At 42.0% G+C, this 22,671-nt stretch overlaps 1 protein-coding gene across 1 annotated transcript; it reads right to left on the minus strand.

Moving 5' to 3' along the window:
- Nucleotides 1-371: 371 nt before the first annotated feature.
- TCTN2 (tectonic family member 2) lies at nucleotides 372-20,931 on the minus strand. The gene is made up of 17 exons (XM_012663572.1): nucleotides 20,841-20,931; nucleotides 20,574-20,684; nucleotides 20,057-20,133; nucleotides 18,999-19,194; nucleotides 16,850-16,950; nucleotides 14,273-14,469; nucleotides 13,669-13,795; nucleotides 12,728-12,872; nucleotides 11,233-11,298; nucleotides 9,847-9,981; nucleotides 6,747-6,827; nucleotides 6,027-6,138; nucleotides 4,364-4,470; nucleotides 2,555-2,711; nucleotides 1,005-1,130; nucleotides 781-869; nucleotides 372-517 (listed from the first exon to the last, which is right to left on the minus strand). The coding sequence occupies exons 1-17, from the start codon at nucleotides 20,920-20,922 to the stop codon at nucleotides 396-398; spliced, it is 2,031 nt and encodes a 676-aa protein (XP_012519026.1). The 5' UTR covers nucleotides 20,923-20,931; the 3' UTR covers nucleotides 372-395.
- Between the last annotated feature and the right edge of the window lie 1,740 nt (nucleotides 20,932-22,671).

Consider the following 22,671-nt stretch of genomic DNA (forward strand, 5'->3'; position numbering starts at 1 on the left):
GGCAGGGCGTGGCAACTCACACCTGTAATCCTAGCACTCTGGGAGGCCAAGGTAGGAAGATCGCTTGAGGTCAGGAGTTCAAGACCAGCCTCACCAAGAGTGAGACCCCGTCTCTACTAAAAATAGAAATAATTAGCCAGGTGTGGTGGCTCTCACCTGTACTCCCAGCTACTCGGGAGGCCGAGGCAAGAGGATTCCCTGAGCCCAGGAGTTGGAGGTTGCAGTGAGCTATGATGAGGCCACGGCACTCTAGTCCAGGAGACAGAGTGAGACCCTGTCTCAAAACAAAAACAAAACAAAATAAATAAAAAAAACTTTCATTTATTAAAATTTTACAAAGAGGCACATAGGACTACAACAAATCACAGAAGTAAGGGTCTGTAGTCTTTAAGAAGTCAGATGGTAGTCAGACTCCAAGCTTGGAATATTCTGGTCCAGGGGTTGCTGAGGAGCACAGCCAGAATGAGGGACAATACCAACAGTAAGCCCTTGGCAACACGCTGAGAATAAGGCTCCCCTGGAAAACAATGAATAAAATTAAGCAACATTATTTCTTAACTCTTTTTATAACTATGTAGGTAGAATAAAGCCAAAAATATTAATACTGATAATTTCTAAGTGGCAATATTATAAGTAAATTTTTTTCTTTTTAATACTTTTCTTCTGTGTGATGGAAAAAAAAAAACTTTTCTGTATGTTTTTTCTGTGATATTTGTACATTTTTAAAAATGTTTCTAATTGACATAACATAATTGATAACAGCAATCTGTCTTACCCTACCTTGATAATACTGGGTCAATGGATAGAGAAGTTGCGGCCAGCACACCTCATTTCTGTTACAGTCATATTCTGTAAAATTGATCTGGAATCTGCAAAACATTTTAGAAGGTTATAAAAACTACAAGTGAAAAGCATCAAAACTTGACTAAAGGAATAAATTTTCGATTTTCTAATATATATTTTCTGCTTCTTCATAATGTCAACAAGGGCAGCAACGGGATTACCTTGTCAGGGGGCGGGGTAACTGTGCAGGTACTGTAATAAACCGGACTGAGGCACCGACAGGGAAAAGGCCGGTCTTATTCTCACAGGCAAGCCCGCACTGGTACTGCCAGTTCACCGCGGAGAACCTAGGAGCAAAAGACTATCAAGCTACACGGCCACCCTTCCCTCCTGTTCTACTAAGACCACCAGGTAACAGATACAACGAGGATATAAACTGAGGTTCTCTTAGGAGGTTTTAAATTCTACTTGTGCTTTTTTCTTCTTTGTATTATGTGAATTTTCCCATATAGACACAAGGAGAGTGAAGAGTATGTGTAATAAACCCTCCTGGACCTACCACCCAGATACAATTGCCAGTATGTTGCCAATCAGGTGCTATTAAAGGTAACACATCACTTTTTTGTCTTAAACAATCTAAAAATAATAAAAACAATGGCTAACCATTTACTGAGGGCTTTCCATGTTGTAGGCTCAGAACTAAAATATTAGACTTTATACACACCATCTTGCAGAATCCTCCAAACAGTACTACCGAGGTGAGTTCGGTGGTTTTTGCCTACCCAGCATCCCCTCTCCTGTCTTCTGGTAATTGCACCCCAATTTTCCCCTGGGGAACCATCACTCCCCACTCTCAGTTCAGTGGACCACAGGGACTAGCCTGAATCTAGGGGTGGGCCTATCACCTGAGCCTAGCCAATGAGAGCTGTCTACTGAACCGGCCATAGTGATTGGTTCAGAAAGGAGCACATGTCCCAAACTGAACCAATAAAATTCTGCCCAGATCCTTTTTGAGAAAGATGAGGAAAGAAGGGCTCTCTTCCCACCAGATTTAGTAAAGTGATGGGAGCCTGGAATTGCTGGTGTTCATCTTTGCCATCTCTTGAGGAGAATGTCCCTGAGAATTAAGCCAACCCAAAGGGAAGAGGAGCTAAGAGAGGAAGAGAAAAAGATTCCTGACCCCATCAGAACCATGAACCATGAACTAGCTGTATGTGAATTTTTCTGAACGTGAACCAATAAACTCCCTTTTTTGCTTAAGTCAGTATGAACTGGGACCCTATCACTTAAAACTGATAGAGACATGGTACATAAATGTATTATCACCATTTTACAGATGAGGAAACTGCAGCTCAGAAGAGATTAAGCAATTGCCCAGTGTCACACGGCTCCTAAGAGAGAGAGCCATGATTTGAACTTGCCTGTCTGCTGCCAGCGTCTCCAACCACTGAGCGATATTCTCTGATCAGCATGCCAATCACGTTCATGGATTTCAAAATATGCTCAGTGCTAAGTAGTCCTTTATTTACCTTCGTACCCCCTAAAATACCTTACAGAATCTCTTACCCAAAGCTTCATAAATACTTGTGAGAATAAGTTTCCATTACAAACATAGTTTATACACATTTCGTATATACATATAATCATAATACTAATAATTGCAACTTGTAAATAAAAAATCAGAATCTAAATTAGCATTTCCCTCTTCGTTGGCACACCCTCAACTTTACCAACACTCTCTAAGCTACCCTTTTCTAAGATGTGATCATACCTTGTCTCTACGCCAAGTATCTCCTGCTGAGTAATCCCTTCCACCAAGCCAGCGTCCGAGATGAGGATGCGGATGTGCAGCTGAGCAGGAACATCCGGGCAGATGCCACTGGTGCTGCTAACAGGTGGGTCTGCCCCTGTATCAGGGGCATCTACATCTATAGAAATGTGAAGTTTTGCATTTTTGAAAAAATAATTTAATAACGGTTTTCTACAATAGCACAAGACCCCAGAAATGGGAAATAATATTAGAAAGCACATTATTGAGACTTTAATCTCCCATAGGCTCTAGTTGCTTGTCACTCCATAACTGTTACCCTCTTGAAGCCTACAAGGTATATAGGCTGGCGCTAATTAACCAAAGTTGTGCTTAAGATGTTTCCTTGTGTGTTAAATCACACTAGGAATTTTAAAAGCCCTGACCCATATAATAAAACCATAAATCATGATTCAGTTTCCAAACTCCCCACTGAAATCTACCCAGCCTTTTAACAGAAAATATATAATTGTGTAAAATGCCAAAAGTTATCCCATGTAATCATGGTTTAGCAAAAGCAGTATAAGACATTTAAAATCCATACTAACAACTTCAATTAGTATGGATTAGATAGCTAAAAAGTAATTTCCTAATGTGTTGCCAGAGCAATAATACAACTGAAAGAGAATAAAATTGAATGAGAAATTAATTTTAATTATCTTGAAAACTGGCACCTGGGGAAAAACCAGCAAAGTCAATGACAAGAGGTAGGGTCCGTCATGACTCTGGAGGGGGTTTCTTTGCTCCTTCAGGGATTCTGAAGGTCAGTGACACTTTCTTCATATCTAATTTCCTCGTACGTGTGTCAACATCACTTCTCTTCTGTTTATTAACCAGGATCAGGGCTGCTTTTTGGCACAGACATGAAATGGAAGCTAACCTCTTCTACCTTGAAAGGAACGAAATGTCATCACTTCTCTGATTTTATACCTGACCAACCTGGGCTCTCTGTCTGGCAATTTTCCACACTGTTTACTTGTCGAGTGCTTTGACTCACTCCTTCCCTCCATCCCCCAGGGGTCACTCCACAGGCCACCTAGCTGGCCTGGATGGCAGAGCCCAGGGCTTAACAAGCAGAGGAGCAGGATTACTGAGCTCTTTCTGGCCCTAAGGCAATTCCGTTAATTAGCCCAATAGGAGAAGCTTTCTGTTCAACACATTTATACACTCAAGATTCCCCAAGAAATCAGAAAGATACCTGACTTGCTACCTGGGAAGAGAGGAAAGACACTGGAACCCTGGGTTTTCACTCTAGCTCTGCCAAAACTCACTGTGACCTTAGGCTTCTCCAGAGATGACCCGGTGAGCCTGATCTCAACAACTGTAGATGGACATTTTGGATTTGGAGGTAAAATCAGGACAGCTGGTACAAGCTAAGTCCGGTTCACTTTTACTCTACTTTTTAGAAAAGAGATCTTGCTATGTTGCCCAGGCTGGTGACCAACTCCTGGACTCAAGCCATCTTCCCACCTCGGCCTCCAGAAGCAAAGGGATTAAAGTTGTGAGCCATTACCCTGGCCCGGACTTTCTTTTACAGAGATTGTTAGCTCATAAAACAACTGGGCAACTGAATTCATGTAAATTTCCTCTTAAAAAACAAAAAAACTATCATGAATAAGAGGAGAAAGATGTGAAGAGCTTCCTGCCTGGACAAATGTCCAGTTATGCCGTGACAAAGAAAGATGACCTATTGGGTCAATCTCTAATGCTAAACTACAGTTGGTAGTCACAGCAACCAAGTCACACATCTTACTGCCCACAGCTTTGACTTACGTATTATCTCGAGCCAGCCATCACTAAGATCACTGTAATTGGAGTTGCCTCTCATTGCAACATGAGTTGCTTTTATTAATGAACCAAGTCTTTCAACAGCTTTCTCCCTGCAAGAGAGTATGACATTTCTCAGCTCAGGACCAGCAGGTCTTGTCCTGAAGTCCTTTTCAGTGAATGTCCAGGCTGTGTTTGCCGAGTGCCTAAATAAAAAAACTGCTAGAAGAACTGGCATTAAAAACTGCCTGGGCACCACAATTCCCTTCGATGGCCTTCCCAGGACAACCTAAGCAGCAAGGGAGGACACGCAGAAGCAATCTTTTACTTTGGACTTAAAATGTTAGCAACTTACGTGGGTATCATGTAGTTTACAGACTCCACTGAGTGTCACCAAACCTGGGAGGTGGTTAGGTCACATATCAAGTTATCAGGATAAATTCATGGACCAGAGTGATCCAACAGTAAAAGGAACCCAAATATCTAGCTAGAATTTTGAGTCATAAAATTAAGTGAAGATTAAGAACTGGGACTCAGCATCCCTCCTTTCCAGTGGTGTCACTGGAGGGTACAAATCCGAACCGCAGAAGGACTGTGGACTCGGGCCTCACAACCTGTGAGCCGAGCGGCTGCCGATACCCAGAGCAGGTAAATCCACAGAGACAGAACGCAGATTAGTTGTTGACAGAGGCTGGGATGAGGAGGAACTGTAGAGTGACTGCTCCATAGGTACAGGTTTCCTTTCTTGGTGATGAAAATGTTTTAGAATTAGAAAAGTACACAGAGGTGGTGGTTGCATAATATTATGAATGCACTAAATGCTACTGAATTGTTCACTTTAAAAGACAGTTATGTGAATTTTTTATCCTTTTTTGTTTTATATATTTTGTCCTTTTTTACATTTTTTTGCCTTTTATTTTTTTATTTTTTCCCTGCCATTGGTATCTGATGTTACATGAATTTCACCTAATTTTTTTTTTTTTTTCCAGACAGAGTCTCACTCTGTGGCCCTGGCTAGAGTGCAGTGGTGTCATCTTAGCTCACTACAACCTCCAACTCCTGGGCTCAAGCGATCCTCCGGCCTCAGCCTCCCACAGAGCTGGGATTATAGGCGTGAGCCACTGCACCCAGCCAATTTCACCTACATTTTAAATAAAAGAATGCATAAGTATATCCATAAATATGCTTTCCAAATGCCACCCATACAACTAAGTGGAAAGTTCTTCTTTACGTACCATGTAACAGGGCTTATATATTCTTTAAATACTAATCACATCAATTATACCTTGCTTCGGCCCTTTTCACAGCTCTAGAGTACGAGGTTCCAATGATCTAAACAAACTTTGGCAGAGAAATTTGCTTAAATATGGATGAAATGACTTTAGTCCCAAGAAAGAGGCCTGTTTTCCCTTATATTGATGATTGGATCAAACTCTAAATTGTATTGCAAGTTTATATTGATTCATTAATCACTATCACCTTTAAAGGATTTTTTTTCTTTTTTTCCCAGATACATCAGACAAATGGTAAATCTCTTCATGATTGACTTTTACAAGGTTTAATTCAGACTCTAATTTTTCATATTCATGTTGTCTTTAACATTCATGTAGGGAATTAATTTTAAGCAAACCATTCAAACTGCAGAGGAATTCATCGATGAAACACTCACCTGAGCTGAGTACAGTTTTCATTAATCCCAACTTCTAATAAGCACCCAGATAGTGCATTTTCTCCAAATAAAATGGGTTTGAAAGTTGCTGATGTACACAAACCCCTTCCAGCTATAGAAGAAAAAGATTATCCTCTTATTATTTTTGCTAAATAGATTTAATTCAAATTAAATTAGTAGGGATTTAATTCAAAGTTTAAAGGCAGAGAGAAAACAATAAGTAGAAATAAAGTTTCCAATTTTCGAAAACTAATATGGTTGTTACTCTAATCCCTTCAAAGTGGAACAAGGTGCCTTCCTGTGTCGGAATCCCTGGACCTGATCTGTGGTTTATACACAACGTGGAATCGAACTCCTCTGGCAGATGTGGGGTAACTACCACTGATGGAAAGATTTTCCATAGTTCAGAATGTATTCTCATGTCTCTAGTTAGCACCATCTTGGGCTATAGATGACAATGACAAGAGATATCTCAAGATATTTAAATCTTACTAACAACCAGCACTTCAGATGCAAACAATGATAGCATTCCTTTAAAAAAAAAAAAAAACTTGTAGAAGCATGAAAAACAACCACGCCGTTATTTGGCAGAATGTATCTCCTTGCTAAATAAACCAATTGGGTGTTAAAGTATTTGATCCCTTGATTAGATTCGAAATATGGTAATACTCCTAGCTCCAGTTTACCACAGGGCAAATCATAATGCCCAGGCCGGATTACCTGACTGCCAAAGGTGAAAAGTCGTATCATTATTTGTTCCGTTGGTATTTAGAACTCGGACAGGCTTGCCAAGTTGGTAACCTGGACAAACACAACAAAGGAGAATTAGCACCTCCCCTCCTATATGCTAACACAGCAAGTGCTGCCTCATCAAATAATATAAAAGAGAAATGCAAAATTAAAGAAAAACACCCTTGAGATAAGAATAGCACCTTCATTCATTGTTTGTTTTGCTTTCCTTTAACAGACAAGGACGTTCATGTGATTTTTTTTTTTTTTTTTTGAGACAGAGTCTCACTCTTTTGTCTAGGCTAGAGTGAGTGCCATGGCGTCAGCCTAGCTCACAGCAACCTCAAACTCCTGGGCTCAAGCGATCCTTCTGCCTTAGCCTCCCGAGTAGCTGGGACTACAGGCACGCACCACCATGCCCGGCTAATTTTTTTCTATATATTTTTAGTTGTCCGATTCATTTCATTCTATTTTTCATAGAGACGGGGTCTCACTCTTGCTCAGGCTGGTTTCGAACTCCTGAGCTCAAACAATCCGCCCGCCTCGGCCTCCCAGAGTGCTAGGATTACAGGCATGAGCCACCGCACCTGGCCTTCATGTGATTTTTAAAATACATTTTAACAATAAAATCTGGAGGTGATGTTTCCTAATTCATGCCTCATATTCCACATGATTTGTGTCTTCTCTCTCCCTTCTATTTTCTCTCTCTAGATCTCTTTCTCCCTCTCTTCCTCCCCCCTTTAATTTCTCCTTTCCTCTCTCCTGCAGTAAAGACAGATTTCTTTAGTCTTATAAAATGTTTTTAATTTTCAAAATTTTATATACTATTTGTCCATTTTAACATTTTATTGATAACCCTTTACAGTCTTTATTACTTCTTTCTACTTACTTTGTGGTTGAATTGCTTAACTTTCTAAGTTAAAGTGGAAGCTTAGATCACTGATAAGGGTAATTTTCTCCAATTATAAGTTTTTTAAAGGTATAAATTTCCCTCTAAGCTTTAGTTGAATCTACTTTCATTCAGCTGAACATACTTTGTAATTTCATGTTTGATCTATTAATAATATATTTTTATTTAGAAGTGGTTGTTTAATTTTCATATATGTAGATTTTAGAGATTCCTTCCTCTTACTGATTTCAAATTAATTCTGCTAGGATTAAAGAACAGGGTGTGTATTTTTTTCAATTTTAAGATCAATGACTTTCACCTTATAACCACCTATGTCTACCCCTGTGAATGTTTAATGTGTGCTTGAAATGAATGTGTATTTTTCAGTTTTTAGGAAAAACTGAATACATATATACATATATATGTTAAGTAGACAGTTAGGATCTCTGGCTGTTCTCGGGACAAGGGTTTCCCGATTTGGTGCTGTCTCAAGCAATTGCTCCACCTGGGAAGAAGGATAAGGGCAGACACTCCATTTTGGCGATGCCCCACCCTTAATCCCATCCGGAGCAACTGCTACCCTGGGGAAGGAAGGAATGCTTTATGAATCTGGGAATTCCCAAGCCCAGGCATGACAGGATTTAGAAAATGACCTAAAGTAACCTAGGTGTAATTATTATGCCATTAGCTGAATCTGCATTGTGGTTGACCCCCACCCAGGTGGGCTTTCAGAGAGGGGGCTCATATATGCAGATGGCATTGATGACACCTATTGATCGTTTGTTAACATCTCACCCACCCGCCCCGAGAGCCTGCCCCTGGACTGGGCTAATAAAAGGAACAATCTGAGAATTCAGAGAGAGAGAGTGGGTCAGTCAGTGAGTTGGCCTGTCGGTCCATCTCTCTCCACTCATGGAGACAGACCCATTTTGTTCTACAATAAAGAGCTGCTGGTGTGGGAAAAAAATAAATAAATAAAATCTGAAAATTAAAAAGCAGGCATGAGTCAGTCTTGGATCTCTCGTGCAGAGACACATGAGCAGGCCAGGAATGAACACCTGCTGAATGATTAATACTGCCTACCGCAGGAGCCTGTAAAGGAAACTTAAACCAAAGTAGCCTTTCAGTGGGACCGTTTGCTAGTAAATCCGTGCAACCTCGAAGCCCGGTGTCAGGTCCTATTCCCATCCATCTCCTATTACTCCACCCTACTGTTTACAGCTTCTTACTATGAAAATGTTCACATGTACAGAAAAGTTGAAAATAATACCATGAACACCAATATAGCCACACCTAGAATCAATCAATAATCCAAAATATTATTATTTTCACACACGATATTGGCCACATTTCAACTGCTCAATGGCTGCATGTGGCTACCATGTGGGACGGTGCAGTCCCAAGCATTAGGCTGTTTGAGGCACTGAAGAGGCCAAAGCGAATGAAAGAAACAAGTAGATCCTTCTATACCACAGTTCTATGGAAAAAAAGAAAAAAGGAACAAGTATATAACAAACCAGGGGGTGGTATGTTTGCAAATAAATACAAAACACACAGGACAGGGCGTTCAGAGACCCCATGCAGTCTCACCATGGATCTCAGGTTAAGAACCCATCATCTGCAGCTCACTATTTCTTAGAAAGCTCATATTACCAACACGTTATATGCAGTATGTCTCTCAAAAGAGCAGTACCTAAAGAGAAAGAATGTTTTGCATTTGCAGTAACTTGTTCCTGGGCACAACACTCTCTATAAAAAAATTAAGTTGCATCCTAGCACTCTGGGAGGCCAAGGCGGGCGGATTGTTTGAGCTCAGGAGTTCGAAACCAGCCTGAGCAAGAGTGAGAACCCGTCTCTACTAAAAATAGAAAGAAATTAATCGGACAACTAAAAATACATAGAAAAAATTAGCCGGGCATGGTGGTGCATGCCTGTAGTCCCACATACTCGGGAGGCTGAGGCAATAGGATTGCTTAAGCCCAGGAGTTTGAGGTTGCTGTGAGCTAGGCTGACGCCACGGCACTCACTCTAGCCAGGGCAACAGAGTGAGACTCTGCCTCAAAAAAAAAAAAAAAATACTGTCTCTTTGATTAAATCATAAATGTACATAAGAAACGAATCTGACATGCTACGAGAATCTTGAAGAAGGAAAACAAAAATACTTTAAACTGAAAGCATTCTTGCTACTCTCATCAAAGTTACCTTTCTGGTGGGCATTAATTTCTGCCCAAATAATTCTGACATTTATTCCAAGGATTGTCTTATTATTCCATATGAAAATGTAATGTTCTTCCACATTCACACGTTTGGAGCCTGATCCGTTATTTAAAAGAATTTCTGCAAAAACAAGAATATGTTTATTCGTCAGTCATGGTGGCTCAAGCCTATAATACTAGCACTCTGGGAGGCTGAGGTGGGAGGATCGCTTTAGCTTAGGAGTTTGAGACCAGCCTCAGCAAGAGCGAGATCCCATCTCTGCAAAAACATAAAAAAAAATTAGCCAGGCAACTAAAAATAGAAAAAATTAGCTGGGCCTGGTGGCGCATGCCTGTAGTCCCATCTACTCGGGAGGCTGAGACAGGAGGATCGCTTGAGCCCAGGAGTCTGAGGTTGCTGTGAGCTAGGCTGACGCCAGTGCACTCTAGCCCAGGCAACAGAGTGAGACTCTGTCTCAAAAAAAAAGAAAACAAAACCAAGAATGTGTTTATAAATTAAAAACCCTCTTTGAGCTCAAGTCTATACTGGGTGGTTCTCTTTGCCTAGGTGGCCTTCCCCTTACACCCCACTCCTGCCCATCTCCTTGTGCTAACAAGGCACGAGGAAGCCTTCCCTGGTCCCACCAAGCCAGCGTTAGGCTGCCTCCTCTATACCATCACGGTACCCTGAGTGGCATCGGGCCCTTTCCTCTCACTTCTGTACCCCTAGCACCTGGCTCACAGCTAGACACGGAGCACACCTGGCAAAGTGCTGGAGATGAACAATGACAGAGTGTCAGCTCCACAGCTGCAGGGCCTGCTGGCCAGTGCCCTGCTGTACCGTAGGAACTCCACTCTCATCTGACGAAGCAATGAATAGACTCGAGAATTGTAACACATTAAAAAGAAACACAAATAGTCTCCTTCATTAAAAACAAAAAGTCCTGGTAAGATCAGCCTAACTCTACATAACTTATTTGCCTGCATCACAATTGCGAAGTTTAATTATCAAAAAAAGAAAAGAAAGCAAGAAGTGAAAAAGCACTTCTAAAGAATTCTTTAACTATCTGACAAACATTTAAGAAAAGGTTCACAATCAGTGCTTCTTCTTGGTTGGTTAAAAAAAAAAAAAAGAAAAGAAAAGGTTCATAGAACAAGGGACTCGTATAATGCAGGACTGTGAAGGACGTGACTCAAGGTCAGGGAAAGTGCTCTAAAGCAAGGCAGGGCAGAGCAAGGAACAAATGAAATACTATTGGGATATCGTTCTAACTGTGGTGAACCCCTTTAAATTTTTTTTAAAAATGTATTTTACTCTGGGGCTATATGTTACTTATAAGAAACAACACATATACTCCTATAGAAATTGCATAAAAGTGTAACGTTAAAATACCTGCATTGGTGATGAATTTGTCTAGGTCAGTTCTTGCCTCGTAGATTACTTCTGGTGTAACTATGCCTAAAAAGAAACATGAATTAACTTCCCCAGGACTCCTTGGCCTACCATGATCACAGTTACTGACTCAAAGGAAAGCTTATCAACAAACGTGGCGACCGTGCCTGCCCTGTGTGCCAACTACAGAACCCTCCCCACTCTTCAAACACTGTCAGATGGCAATCCCACCCTTCCAAGCATCTAATTATAACCATGGAGGAGAATCGCAAAAGGCAGGTTGATACTCTGGGGTGTCACTCTCACGTAAGAACAAACACGCAGTGCACTGCTGCGTGGGAGTGCGAAATGGCGCAGCCACAGCAGAAACAGTTTGGTGGGTCCTCAAAAAGTCATGTTACCTGCTTTTGAAAGATCAAAAAAAAAAAAGCCTTATTACCATGTGACATGACAATTCCACTCCTAGGTGTCTGCCGAGAGAGATGAAAACACACATCCACACAAAAACTTTCACACAAGTGTTCACGGTGGCATTATGTGCAACAGTCAGAAAGTGAACACAATCCACATGTCCATCAACTGATGAATGGACAAACAAAACGTGGCCTGTCCATACAACAGAGTATGATTCAGCCATAAAAATGAAGGACTGACACATGCTACAACATGGATGAACCTTGGAAACATCATGCTAAGTGAAAGAGGCCAGACACAAAGGCCACATTTTGTATGAGTCCATTTATATGAAATACCTAGAATAGGCAAATCTATAGAGACAGAAAGTAGACTGGTAGTTTTCTGGGGGGAGGGGAGAACAGTGAGCACAAGGGTTCCTTCTGGGGTGATAAAAATGTTTTGGAACTAGACAGAGGTGAGGATGGCACAATACTGTGAATGTACTAAATGTCACTGAGTTGTACACTTTAAAATGGTTAATTTTATGTTATTTGAATTTTACTTCACTTTCGAAAAAAGAACTAATGTGGCCGGGCACGGTGGCTCACGCCTGTAATCCTAGCACTCTGGGAGGCCGAGGTGGGAGAATCGCTCAAGGTCAGGAGTTCGAGACCAGCCTGAGCAAGAGAGAGACCCCATCTCTACTAAAAACAGAAAGAAATTAGCTGGACAACTAAAAATATATATAGAAAAAATTAGCCGGGCATGGTGGCACATGCCTGTAGTCCCAGCTACTCGGGAGGCTGAGGCAGGACAATCGCTTGAGCCCAGGAGTTTGAGGTTGCTGTGAGCTAGGCTGACGCCACGGCACTCTAGCAGGCAACAGAGCCAGACTCTGTCTCAAAAAAAAAAAAAGAAGTAATGTGCAGTATGTTGTCTTATGGAACTGATCTTTTTCTAAGGAAAACACCTTCCTCAATTGGCAGCTGAAATACTATTTTATGCTACCCAGTAGAAGTGATTTATTTATAATCTCATGAGATCAGTGTTTATCTTAATGCTTGGGCCTGCATTCTTTTTTCAAAGAAATGTAACATACGTCTCTCCATAGCGCCACTCTTTATCTTCACATCGAGAATACCATCTTGTTCTTGGTGTATTTCCAAATCAGTAATGCATTTAACATCAAAATTCTGAAGAAATGCCACGGGGGCATTCTGCACACACTGCCCAGCCAGGGACACCTGACGGTGAGGGAAAAACCCAACAGATTTATGGCCTGTCTTTTAATCATAAAAAATAGATCAGCATCTCTTAAAATTGTTCTTTCTGCACCCTGCTCCTATTGGTGGTTTAGTTTCACAATGGCTAGTATATTGTCTAGATGACCAACTTTAGTAAAACGTCTGACTAATCAAGGTCTGCAAGCCACTGGTGGAGAAGTCTTAATAAATACTATTTAATAAAAACAAAGAAAATCCCTTGCTCTGCTCCGATTACTTTGCAGAGACATGATTATATTCAACTTCATCTTCTCTCCCTCGTCACAACCAGATTTTTTTAATACCATAAAAACAGAGAAATGGTTTACACTCCCAAGCTTTCTCCCCATAAATATTTGCTCCTCATAATGTTGAACTTAAAAAAATAAAGATTTCATATAAAACCTTATAGCCTTAAAATATGTTTCAAATTTCTGGTATGTTATATAAAATGATATCTTCCTAGCTTACAAGAAATTGGCTATTAAACTAACAGAAGTGAAGAATGATAGTTACTTCCATGGAAATTTATAGAAAATCTTTTGGTTTTATTTTGTAAGCTTATAGTGAGACTTAGCAAAGACAGGATTAATTTAAGAGTGAATATTTTTTTAAAAAAATCTAGAGACCATAAATAGTTACATCCCTGGAAAGTCCATAGGAGAAAAATAAATAACTTAGAGAGAGACTCTGATGAGCAGTATGAGTTAAATTAACAACAGGATGGGAAAAATAAGAGAAGCATCTATTAATAGCCTATTAAAATTGAAATGATTACCTGTGGGATAGTAAAATATGCCTTATCTACAGTCATAATTGGATCTCCTTGTTTGTAACCAAAGTCTGAAAAGTCTTTTGGATCAATATGCAAATATCTTTCAAAGGAAGAGTCCTGTCTAGGGGAACTGAAAAGCAAAATGAAAGACCATCACTAACACTTTCAGTTACCCTCTGCTGAAACACAATTCTTCCTTTAAGTTTTTTACTTTTTTAATTACAAAAATAAGAGATAGTTGTAAATTTCCAACAACACGGAACTGTAAAATACAGAAAGTTAAAGTCACCGTGAGCCCACCACTCCTCCTAGCCTAGAAAAGCACTAGAACTGTTTGCAGTGTCAATTCATTGTCATCTCTTCATGCATAAAGTCTTAAGAATGTAAATAAAAATAAAAAGACATTATTTTCAATGAGGCCCAATGCTTTTAAATACTTAATGCAAAACAGATCTGCTAACCAAAGTGCAGAACTGCATCTTTTAGGCGTGGGACCTCTGGAAAGGCACTGGGGAACATGTGACCAGCCTAATAGAGGCTCCTGGAGCGTGGCCCCACTGGTGCTGGAGAACACCGCCCTCTGCCAGACAGCTGCTCCGACACTCACATGGAACCGTGGTAGAAGTAACCGAGGAAGGGCGTGTTGGCCAGGGACGACTGCACGCACAGGAGGGGAAACCACTCGGGGACATGGTGCGTCCTCCCAACAGAGCAGAGCTGATCAAACAGAGGATTGACATCTCCTCCAAACACGCCGGGGAAACAGGACTGTTGGAACAGTTCCGTTAACTGGGATGAGCATTCCTTGAAAGCAAACATAAAGACCCAGTGAGAGAACAAGAGCTTCCTCTGTGATGGCCTCATGATCCCCTGGCAGTGCGATGAACACTGAGGCCAGCAGGACGCTCCTGGGTCATTGTTTTAAACAAGAGCAATTCAAATTAAAAATCAATCATGTATAAAGTGATAAGTTGTGGTTATCTGAAGACGTATTTTGACATTTCTATTGATACCTGAATCATATTTATGATGTGCTTTCCTCTTTTAATTAAATATAATTGTTACATAATTAAGTATAATTGTTAGCTTAAGAGTTACAACATTAATGCAGCCCCTCGACTGCCCTTTTCTGTATTGTAAAACCAGTCATGACACAGTATACTTAAAGATTTGCTAAGAGGGTAGATCTTATATTAAGTGCTTTTACCACAAAAGAAAACAACCAAAAAACCCAAAGTGGGTGGAAGGAAGGAGGGGTGGATAAGTGTATGGTACTGATTGTGATGATGGGCTCCTCGGTGTATACTTATCTCCAGACACATCGAGTTGTGTATCTTAAATATCTACAGCTTTTTGTATGTCAATTACACCTCAATGAAGTGGTTTAAAAAAATAAATTTGCATTTCCCCATTAGGGGAGGAAAAACTCAACCAAACATAATTGCACTCATCTAGAAATGGGAGTGACCTGAGTATTAGTAAATGTTCTTCTGTATTTCTCATTCCTCTTAAATCTAAATAAGAATTAAAAGTATGTATTTGACCTGGGATTAGGCGACGGTTTCTAAGAAATGACACCAGAAGCACAAGTAAAAAAAGAAAAATATTAGATAAATTAGACTTCATCAAATTAAGAAACTTTTGTGCCTCAAAGGACACCAACAAGAAAGTGGACGACCTATGCAATGGGACAAACTTTCTGCAAATCATATATTTGATAAGAGACTGGGATCTGGAATGTATAATGAACTCACAATTTAACAAAAAGACAAGCCGATGTAAAAATGGGTGAAGAGTCCAAATAGACATTTTTCCAAAAAAGATAAACATGTATCTAATAAGCACATGAAAAGATCTTCAATATCATTTGCCACCGCAGAAATACAAATCAAAATCACAATGAAATATCAGTTCACACCTACTAGCACGGCTGCAATGAAAAAGACGAATAATAACAAGTGTCGGTGAGGACATGGAGAAACTGCAACCCAGGAACATTGCTCATGGGAATGTGAAACGTTCAGCTGCTTTGGAAAGCAGGCCTTCAAAAGGTTAAACATACAGTAACAATATAACCCAGTAATTCCACTCCTAGCTATAGGAGAGAAATGGAAACGCATATCCACACAAAAACTTGTACACAAATGTTCGTGGCAGCATTATGCATAATAGCCAAAAAATGGAAATGACCCAAATAAATGTCCATCAACTGATAAATGGATAAAAAATATGTGACATAGCCATAAAATAGAATATGATTCAGCCATAAAAAAGGAATGAGGTAGTGATAGAGGCTATAGCATGAATGAACCTTAAAAGCATCATACCAAGCAAAGAAGCCAGTCCCCGAAGACCACATGTTGTATGACTCCATGTAAATGCAATGTCCAGAATAGGCAAATCCAAAGAGACCAAAGGTAGATTAACGGTGGCCTGGGATGGGGATGGGGATGGGAATGACCGCAAATGGGCACAAGGTTCCTTTCTGCAGTGGTGGAAATGCTCCAAAATTAGAATGTGGTGATGTTTGCACAACTCTGTAAATTTACTAAAAATCGATGAAAAACTGTACTTGCATCCTTTTTATATTTTCTTAAAAGCTTCTAAATAAATAATATTAGGCCAGGTGCAGTGGCTCACATCTGTAATCCCAGCAATTTGGGAGGCCAAGACGGAAAGACAACTTGAGGCCAGGAGTTCAAGACCAGCCTGAACAATATAGCGACACTGCATCTTTGCTAAAAAAGTAAAAAATAAGCCAGGCATGATGACAGGCATCTGTAGTCCAAGCTGCTGGGGAGGCCGAAGCAGGAGAATTGCTTGAGCCTGGGAGTTCAAGGTTGCAGTGAGCTTTGATCAGGCCACTGCACTCCAGCCTGGGTGACAGAGCAAGACCCTGTTTCTAAAAAAAAACTAATGAGCAAATAAATAAATTTAAAACCAACCTCTCCGTATGGTCTTCCCAATCACGATGTTATCCAAATAGATACACTTTTTTTTCCTTCCATAAACTAAACTGACAATGCCACATAAGAAAATACTCAATTTGAAAACAATTTGCAATAGGAAATATAACTTCAGTTTTGAAAGCACATCCATTAAAAAGCTGTTGGTGGGGAACTATTGGAGTTCACGTGCTATCAGGTGGCATAACTTCTGTGCCCAGTAATCAGAAAGAACATACCTGGTCACAGCAGCAGCGAACATCACAGGCCCCGGCTGTTAAATTACAAGGACAAGGACCAAGAGGCTGATACACCTGGTTAGGAATAACAGTCATGTTCTCTGAAAAGTACACACAACAGAAAAGTTCAGCTATGAAACACTCTGACAAAGTATGGTCACATTTTTGACATTCAGAAAAAAAAGCTGAATCATCATGTTTATAAATCACCATTACCAAATATTGCACATTGAGGAATGCCTGAAATGAGCTCTGCACAGAACATAGCTGAGGCCTGGGCCTGCTACTCCATCAAAATCCAGCTATAAGAAAACATGCTAGTTACAATGAACCAAAGAAGCCATAGTTGATCTTGAAGATAATCAATGGACTAAAAGTTACAAGTTAGGATAAATGTAACGCACTGATTTTATTTTTCACTATGCTGAACAATCCTTTCATAACACACCCAGACCTTAAACGCTTACTCCTTCAAATCCATTACCTTTTCCTAGCAGATAGAACTGAGGCCATGGCGACACAGCAGACAGCTTATCTGGAATCCATCAGATCACAAGATCACATTGAATTATGCTACATGCTGGACCTCAAGGCCCCCCACTTGCCATTGCAAATCCAAATCCTCACACCACGATCCTGTTTCCAGTGTAGGGAAATTAACTACCTCTAAGGCAGAATCCTGAGGCAATTTCAGCTTGCGATAAGTCAGTTCTTGGCAGCCAATTCACAGTGCCTGCCTGCCACAGGGCTGGGGCCACTCCAGGCATTCTCCACACTTAATCCTAGAGATCCTTCTAAAAAATACAAGTCAAACTGCATCGCTCTTCTGCTAAAACCCATCCACTGACTTCTGAAGCTCCCCGTCTGGGCCAGGTACCCTGCGACCAGGCCCCTGCCCCCTGTCCTGAGCACCCCCTCCCTGTTTTCCACGCTCTGGCTCCACTGTTGCCTTTCATACCCCGCTCCTGGCCTCTCCTCTCCCGGGAGAGCCCCTCAGCCCCATTCTCCCCTCCACTGTCTCCTTCAGCGCCTCGCTGCAAGGCCGTTGCCTTACAGAAAGTCTGGCAGGAGCTCCCCAGCTAGAGCCAGAGCTCTTCTCACCGCCCCCCAACAATTACATTCTCAGCACCGTTTCCTTCTCCGTCTCATTGCGTCTGTTTGGTTACTTATTTTTTAAACTGTAAGAGATTAAGATGGGGATCTTTCCTTTTGTGCTGACTCTGAAACCCAGCCTAGTAAGTTGCCTGGCACGTGACGGCAGCTCGTTGGTATAAGCTGGCTGGGCTACACATGTTCATGTAACCAGCTCTAAGTTTTGTTATTTTTTAAAAAGCAGAGAATCATGAACTGTGTTATTAAGTATTACTGTGTGTGTGTGTCAGTGTTTTTCAAAGAAGGCAATACATGCTTCTATAAGGATAAGAAGTTAGCAGGCTGACTCTAGGAAGGGGAGCTGGAAGTCAAAAGCTTTCGCTGAAAATCTATTTTTCTATAAACTTGTTCATGAGCTTTTCCCTTCCTTTTTTTTTTATAAGATGGAGTCATGAGAATAAATGCACAGAAATAAATTTCACCTTCTCTCAAAAAGGATTTAACATGGTTTACAAAGATCCAAACAGTAGAGCAAAATAAAATAAACCTTAAATAAAAGTACAAAATGAGGCCGGGCACAGTGGCTCACACCTGTAATCCTAGCACTCTGGGAGGCAGAGCCGGGCAGATTCTTTGAGCTCAGGAGTTCAAGACCAGCCTGAGCAAGAGCGAGACCCCGTCTCTACCAAAAATAGAAAGAAATTAATCGGACAGCTAAAAATATATAGAAAAAAAATTAGCCGGGCATGGTGGCGCATGCCTGTAGTCCCAGATACTCGGGAGGCTTGAGCCCAGGAGTCTGAGGTTGCTGTGAGCTAGGCTAATGCCACAGCACTCACTCTAGCCCGGGCAACAAAGTGAGACTCTGTCTCAAAAAAAAAAAAAAAGTACAAAATGAAAACTTTTAAAATAAGAAAACTAAAAAAAGAAAAGTAAGTTTATAGAGGCAAGACAGACTCAAGAGTGAAGGTGAGCACACCTTACCAACCGCAGGGCACATACTTATCACACAGGTAAGTCTGACAGGAACACTTTGACGGCCAAAGACTTCACTTGCCTGAGGCGTTATGGGTCAGAGAAGAGTTGGCGTACATTTCCACCTGAATGAGTAGATGTGCCAAACAGGATGAACTGCGAGATGCTGAAACCAGAAGAGCTTGGACGATACACGGGGACTCTGAGACGGAATCTGTCTCATTAGAGGAACACCACTCCAGACCCTTCGTCAACCTTACTGTCACTTCCAGCACATCCTGAAAGGAAAAGATTGCTGCGCTTTTAAAGTGACTCAAAGCAGCATCTATAAGAACACACAATGGAAAACACAATACAAGCACACACTAGCCTCAGTTCATTTTATAAAAGGAGAACTGTGTACAAAGATGACAGAGTTATCTTTAAGTACACTCCATAAATCTGGTAATATACAATCTCTAATACCTGCTCCTTAATTTAGCATAAAAGCAAACAACTTTTGGATACTGACAGAAAGCTAAACCCAGGTCTGATAAATTAACTTAGTTTGTGTAGCAACTTTTTAGTTTATCACCTACAGGCAGATTAAATACACAAAAAAAGTCGACAGAAACAACCCTCGGTTTATCTCAGAATGACTTTATAAATATTCATTCCTAGGGTGTAGGCAGAGTTGATCTTTCTCATCCTCTTATCTCCAGAGTTGATGTCTTGCACATACTAGGCACTCGATAAACACTTATTAAATAGAAGATATTTAATCTCTCCAGGACTGAGCGTCTTTACACATAAACTCAGAGTTGGGCAAGATGAGTGGTTATGAAGCTTTTTTGAGTAGCTGACCCATTTGATAGTATGACGCTAGCTGGTGAAGCTCTCATTAGAAAAATGCACATACACGCAGAATTTTACATACAATGTCATAGGGTTCACAGACCCCTGGAAATGCATCCAAGGACCCCTAATCACACAGTAAGAACTCCCTGGGCTGGTTCAGTGTCTACCAGATCCCATAGCCCACAATTTAATGACAGTTCTGAGTGAGAAGAAAACTCTACCTTGTCAAATCATGACAGCATTGCAGAAACCCTAAACATGGGCCTACACGGGTTACAGAGAAGGTTTTACCTGTGGCCTTACTGCACTGGAGGTCACAGTCACACTCCAGTTTTCTGCCTCAGTGCTCAGCCCGACACAAGTTGGAACCGGCAAGACTCCTAAAGAAGAGAAGATCAGAATGCCAGGCACCATGGCCCAGCAGCTAAGGGGGTGCACTAGCGTCAGACTGCCTAATCTCTTTACAAGCCTAGGACTGGGCCCTTTACAAGCTGTGTGACATTGGGCAAGTGACAATCTCTCTGAAAGTCAGTTTCTTCATTTGTCAAATGGAATGAAAACGCATTGCTACTCTTATTAGGAAAATGAGATGATGCATGGGATAGCTCGATGAATGCTAGCCATTATGATTTCAAGTTTTCTTTTACCGAACCTGCCCATCGGTCCTCTTTGGTCTACAGCAGCCCCCATCCTTCCTCCCCACCCGGACTTTGCAGAGGACCGAGGCTGGGGGCCAGAGTACGCCACCTCGCCGGCTCCGTGGGCGGCCTGGATCTGGCTCAATCCCCACCCTCCCCACAAGAAGGGCGGGACTCCTTACCCGCCTCGTCATGCAGCACGGCCAGGGACACAGTCACATTGGCGGCGTCTCCGACGACCAGGAACGCGCTGACCGCAGGGCCGGACATTCGGATGAAAGAAGGGATGAAAACTAGGCGGGAAGGAAGGGGACAGGCAGAGGTTAACAGCTGAAGTGTCAGTGCCTGAGGGGTGTGTGGCGGCCTCCCGGGAGTTCCCCCGTCTGACCCTTCGAACGCGCGGTCCCCTCAGCCCCGAGCCCTGAAGGTCCCTGCCCCGTCGTACACACCCAGGTCCCCCCACAGAGGCCTCAGGACGCCCTGCAGAAGGAGGAGCCCCAAAAGGAGAGCGGCCGGCGGCGGAAAGTCCATGCTTGGGCCTCGCGGGCCCAGCACCGCAGAACCGCGCCCGCCTTAGAAGCCAGGAAAGGCCAAAACGCGAAAACGCGGCCGCGGCAGCTCCGCCGCCGCCATCTTCTCAAGCGAAATCCCGGAGCTATGGCAACCACCAATCGGCTGCCGGCCAGGAGGAGCAGCGCGTCGTGATTGGGCCAGCGGCAATAGAGTCCGCCCCGGCCCGGGCCGGAGCATCCCAGCCACGCCCACAAGGCCTTGCGCTTCTGTCGTTCAAAGTAAGCAGAATCGTGAAAAGGCAGGAATCCTTGCTCAGTTCAGAAATTAGGGTTTCCCCCCAGCCGAGAGTTAATGCAGCCACATTGCAAGGGCGAGCCTATAAGCACTGGCTTTTAAACAAAAAGGGTAGGATTTGCTCCTTAATAAACTTGTTTTTATGGGGATTGTTCTTGGAGGGGGGGACAAAAAGGGATGAGGCTTCTGTGCTGTAATTAGGTAGCGCTGTTGGATTGTCTTTATTGTCATTCTCCCTGTTTTTTGAAGGGTTTTCTCCACTACACAGAGCTCTCAGCACTCTGAAAGCAGATCCAATCAAAGAACACACAGGAGTTTTGCCCAGCAATAGGACAGATGGGAAAGTATCAGAATTCTGCCTGGAAAAACTTTTGTTTTCCTTATGTCAGCAGCCTCAAAGCGTTTCAAGCGTTGTAATAGCCTGAGGACTGAGAGTTGAGGCTCTGAGGTCAGACTGCCTGGCCTGGGATTTTGCCTTCTCTCCACAGAAACTCTCTAGCTGCTAAGCGCCCTTGGGCAAGTCACTTAATCTCTCTAAGCTTCAGTTTCCTCATCTATAAAAAAAAGGATAGTAATAGTCCTTCCCTCTTAGGATTGTGTGAGGATTAAGTGAGGTAATGTATCTAATGAGGGTAGACCAATGCCTTGCATACAACAAGCGCTCAATTAATGCTCATTTTGTTAGCTATGGTGTGTCCTAAAGCTGAGAGAACCCATGTATGGTGTTCAGCACACAAATCCATGTGTGGTGTTGGCTGACAGACAAATGCCAAATAAATGTTTGCCATTATTCTCAATGTTCAGTCATATGTTAATCCATCAGTAAATCTAACATTATGAAAGGGTTCTGAAAGCTGAGGCTCTATAAGGGGCCCTACACTCTTGCAAAATTGTGGGTTGCTCCAGTTGTAACATTAGCATGACATTTTCCCCTGAATCTCAGCTCCTCTCTGGGAAACTGCACAGTGTTTACCTCTCTAGATATCTGGGAATAAAGCCTAGGAGAATGTTATTACGGGAAAGCTGTCAAACACTTCAATATTTCTATTATTCGCCATCTGTCTTTGGCAGAATGAATCTACAAATAAAGTCAATGTGGCCAAACTGAAAAGCTTGGGAGGTAAATCCTCCAGAAAGAAAACATTTCTGTGAATAAGTAACCATGGCCTGTTGTATTCCTCCCTGCGCATCATTTCACACACACTCACTCCTCACTATAAAGAATACATGGGCCAGGTGCCATGGCTCACGCCTGTGATCCTAGCACTCTGGGAGGCCAAGGCGGGAGGATCGTTTTGAGCTCAGGAGTTTGAGATCAGCCTGAGCAAGAGTGAGACCCCGTCTCTACTAAAAATAGAAATTAGCTGGACAACTGAAAATATATATAGAAAAAATTAGCCGGGCATGGTGGCACATGCCTGTAGTCCCAGCTACTCAGGAGGCTGAGGCAGAAGGATCGCTTGAGCCCAGGAG

The sequence above is a fragment of the Propithecus coquereli genome, unplaced genomic scaffold (assembly GCF_000956105.1).
Source record: "Propithecus coquereli isolate 6110/MARCELLA unplaced genomic scaffold, Pcoq_1.0 Scaffold81, whole genome shotgun sequence".
Taxonomy (NCBI): Eukaryota; Metazoa; Chordata; class Mammalia; order Primates; family Indriidae; genus Propithecus; species Propithecus coquereli.

What these genes read in the sequence shown, in the direction of transcription:
- TCTN2 (XM_012663572.1), bottom strand. Translation starts at nt 20,922, where the DNA reads ATGGACTTTCCGCCGCCGGCCGCTCTCCTTTTGGGGCTCCTCCTTCTG. An exon ending in CGTGCTGCATGACGAGGCGG is followed by an intron (nt 20,134 to 20,573) that starts GTAAGGAGTCCC and finishes TCTCTTCTTTAG; the next exon opens with GAGTCTTGCCGGTTCCAACT. An exon ending in GAGTGGCGCTATGGAGAGAC is followed by an intron (nt 11,299 to 12,727) that starts GTATGTTACATT and finishes GTTTCTTTTTAG; the next exon opens with GCATAGTTACACCAGAAGTA.